The following is a 4,122-nucleotide window of genomic DNA, read 5'->3' on the forward strand; positions in this document are numbered from 1 at the left end:
CTTGTATTTTTATACTAATTTTAAAATAGGATATTCATTTTCCTTTAAAAACATTTTTAACTAACCAAATATACTTTTCTTAACTATAAATAGCATATCATACTACATAGACTGTTGGACGCGTGGATCATTGACAAGTGTATCTTCTTTTTGGTGGTGCATAAAGATTTAAATATTTCTAAAATTAAAAATTGTTTTAGAAAGAAAACACAAAGTATAAAATAATAGATATATCTATTCTATTAATTTTTCAACATGTCCAATTGATAAAAGTTATGTCCATCTTTTAATTTTTATAACTGCATCTACAATATAAAGTAAATATAACTGCATCTAGAATATTATTTAACCGTAACTTCCTAACTTCCTCTATTTTCACGTAGAGCATACAATACATGTGGGGTCCATGTTCTAAACAAGTTGACAAGTCGATTATAACAAATAATATTACGGTTATATTTATCGAGAGCATACAATATAATTGCCTTTAGAACCCATTGATAATTAGCTTTAATAGTTAAATATATTACGGTTATGTGTTCAAAAGAAAAATACATTACGGTAGTTCTAAAACAAAGGAATGGGTCATGAGACTAATTAGTTAATAGGTTTTAATGGGTCTAAATAGATTTATATTATTATCATAGGTCAAAATTTAAATTCATATTTATGCTATTAAAATTCATAGATTTATGTTCACGTAACTAACTAAACGAATATACATAACAAATGGTTGTACAAGATCTATAAGTTATATGCAACTTGTACAAACCCAAACTTTTTTATTTTTACAAACCCAAATTTAATAAATGGATACAAGTACACGGTTTATATGTTATATGTAGTTTCTTCGAACCCAAACTAAATATACATATTTTCAAACAGAACGTTCAACTACATTCTTATTTAGGGATGAGAATACATGTGATGTTTTAAAATATAAATACTGATGTTACATTTTCATAAATAATATTCCATCACGAGAAAATAGCGAGAACTTGGACAAAAATAAATCCTTTTGATTGACATTGAAATTACATATTTAAATTATTGTTTTGTTTTGACCAAAACGAAAAAAAATTAAAATTATGATCCAACCTCAACTTTCAAACCATATATTTTATTTAAGTTTCAAATATTGTTTTATTCAAATCAAAATATATAACTGTATATGAATTTTGATAATAGATAAAAGGTTTATTATAAATATATTTTATATATTTTTATAATTATTATATTAAAGAATTATTGTTTAAAAATAAATAACTCGCAGATAACCGTAAAATTAAGCGGAACGGGTACAAAATTATTTGTTTGCGGGTTATACGGGTCAGATTTTTTGACCAGAACAAAATTAAAATCCGCTGATTGGCGGATCAGCGGGCCGGGTTCGATCCGCAACTCATCCTTAACCGAACATATACCGGATCAATTTTTAAATTGCCATTATTTAATAAAATATATTTTGATTTACACACAAATATAATTACAAAGAAACATACGAATATAATCACAAAGAAAACACAAATATAAAAACTAAATTTAAAACAAAAAATATACCCGCCCTTTTAAAGGCGGGTCAAAATCTAGTTATTATGTTATATTTGATGATATACATCGATATCTCTAATAGAAAAGTATAGCCTGGTTATATTTCACGGTCTGATTGGTTGATTTGCAAGCATCCGTAAAACATCACAGATCCTTGATTGCGGTTGCATACGTCGATTTCAAATCGGATAGGGAAACAATTTTGTTTGTGTAAAACCAAACAAAACAAAAATATTCCAAAACGTTGATAAAGCAGTTATTGCGGTTGGGTACGTTTTTTTTTTAATATTGAAAAGCTATTTTATTATTCAAGTTTGATATAGTCTGGGTAACCAGACCGGAATAGAACAACTAAAATATGAAAGAGAATGGTTGCGTACGTTTAATTAAGGCCCACCGTTGGAAAAAAAATGAGAACATGCATGAAACAAAAACATGCATGAAACAAAAAAAAACATGCATGAAACAAAAAGAACAATTTTTTTCTTTTGAAAGCAGATTATACCGTGAAATATAACCAGGCCGAAATTTTTTGAAACCTTTATTACAAACTCTCTGTCGCCGAGTCTCTCTTCTTCTTTTGATATATTTTTCCCCAATGTTGTATCTTTTCAATACATAAAATCCCCACTTATTCACACACGAACACATGTAAAACATAATTCTTATGATCCAATTAAATTTTAGTCATTGATTGGTTTAAAATTTTTCATTTTGTTTTCTTACAAGGAGAAAATGATGCAAATAAATTGATAAAAAAAATTTCATATTATAAAATTTACTATACATTACATAGCATATAATCGATTGCTCTTTGTAGAAACTAGAATGAGTATTTCAAAGAGGCCAATTCAGATCATAATGTCTTGAAATTGGTTAGTACTCCTCGCTACTACTCATTCTACGACGCCGTCTTGTGGAAGGAAAAAAAAAAGTTATGCTAAAGCGACACGGCTGTTTCTCACAGCGACTGACTAGGTAAAACAGAGCAAAACTCAATGGAACCGTAATGAAGCAGCTCCTCTATCATTTGCTCGATGTGATCTTCTTCTAATGGCCTGAAGTTCTGTTTCAGATTGGCGTTTCCATCTTCACACTTCATCTCCGTTACTCCTCCTCCCATGTTGTACTGATTCCCATCGTCCAACGTCACATTGTTAACGCCGTGAGTGTGCGGTAAGGATAACGGACGTAATCTCGTGCTCTGCGTTTGTGTTTGGGCCTGTTTGGTCATTTGAAGAGAAGCCATGTAGCATTTGTGGAGTTTAGCTGTGAGAGTAGCGGAGAGGAGCTTGGAAGAAGAAGAAGGAACGGCGTTTGGGTTGTACGGGAAGTTAGTACGAGCCCTCGGGCTACACATTAGCCTCGCAGCCTCGTCGTAGGCCCTTGCCGCATCCTCTGCCGTCTCAAACGTCCCGAGCCAGATTCTTGTTTTCCTGAAACAAAAAATAAAACGAATTAGCCACATTTCTTGGTTAATTAGTCAAGAATACATAAAGAGATGCTATTTTGGTAATTTTGGTAATACAGTTACCGGTCGGTCCAGTTTAAAAAACATTGCTTACAAGAGAGGGTGACGAATTTCTGAGACCCAAGAGCCCCAATGTCTCTGTCTCACGCCTCGGAAACGTTGTTGTGGTCGTGCCATTAGTAGTTTGAGTGTGTCTATCCAAAGTGTTTGTGGAAATATGTAAAGAGGAAAGTGATGAGAAAGGAATGATGGAAGTGAAGAAGCATGGAAGAGTGAAGGTTGGCTATATATAAGTAGGGGTGTTGGCTTTATGAGAGAGAAAGAGAGAAATATACTTGTGTTTTGTGTTATATTTCCTTTGGCTACTTAACTGGCAATCAATTTGGTCCTAAATGGGACCCATTCCGTTACCAATACGTCCCAAAAAATCTCATTGATATTGTTTGATGAGAGAGAGAGAGAGAGAGAGAGAGAGAGAGAGAGAGAGAGAGAGGTCTTTTTTGTAACAGACAGAGAGATCTATATATCCTGATTCTTTAGTTTTAAACTCATTTGTTGTATTCGTAGTTGCAGCGACCTGAGAAAATGGGTTATCCATTACTCTCAGATATTGTATAGTTTTAGTGGATATTAATAGCTTACATGCCAAACTGTATATGGCGAAAATTTTAAAATAGAATAAGACTTATCAACTAACAAATTTATCAAAAAGTTAATAGTTTCTCTTATAAGACTAATTTTGATGATATCTTTATACAGTGAAACCTCTATAAATTAATAATGTTAGGACTACACCAAAACTATATATTTTTATTAATTTATAGAGATTATTAATTTATCGAGATAATAATTGAACCAAAAACTCAATTTGGGACTATGAAATTATATTAATCTATAGAGATATTAATCAATCGATTATTAATTTAAAGAGGTTATACTGTAGCTTTATCCTACATATTTTAATCGGGGGATTTCAATATAAGTGTATCTAACAAATGAATAAATAAAATAATATTTTATTTAGTAAGTATTTAAATATTTATAACTCTATTTAAAGGTATCTCAAATATTTGAGTTAAGTTTTCAATGTTAATTTACAA

The 4,122-nt window shown here is 31.0% G+C and overlaps 1 protein-coding gene across 1 annotated transcript; it reads right to left on the bottom strand.

Moving 5' to 3' along the window:
• Positions 1-2,338: 2,338 nt before the first annotated feature.
• On the bottom strand, positions 2,339-3,357 carry LOC130496512 (ethylene-responsive transcription factor ERF003-like). The gene is made up of 2 exons (XM_056988627.1): positions 3,117-3,357; positions 2,339-2,987 (listed from the first exon to the last, which is right to left on the bottom strand). Exons 1-2 carry the CDS (start codon positions 3,197-3,199, stop codon positions 2,513-2,515), a joined length of 558 nt encoding a protein of 185 aa, XP_056844607.1. The 5' UTR covers positions 3,200-3,357; the 3' UTR covers positions 2,339-2,512.
• Positions 3,358-4,122: the final 765 nt, after the last annotated feature.

This window comes from Raphanus sativus, chromosome 6 (genome assembly GCF_000801105.2).
Source record: "Raphanus sativus cultivar WK10039 chromosome 6, ASM80110v3, whole genome shotgun sequence".
NCBI classification, from domain to species: domain Eukaryota; kingdom Viridiplantae; phylum Streptophyta; class Magnoliopsida; order Brassicales; family Brassicaceae; genus Raphanus; species Raphanus sativus.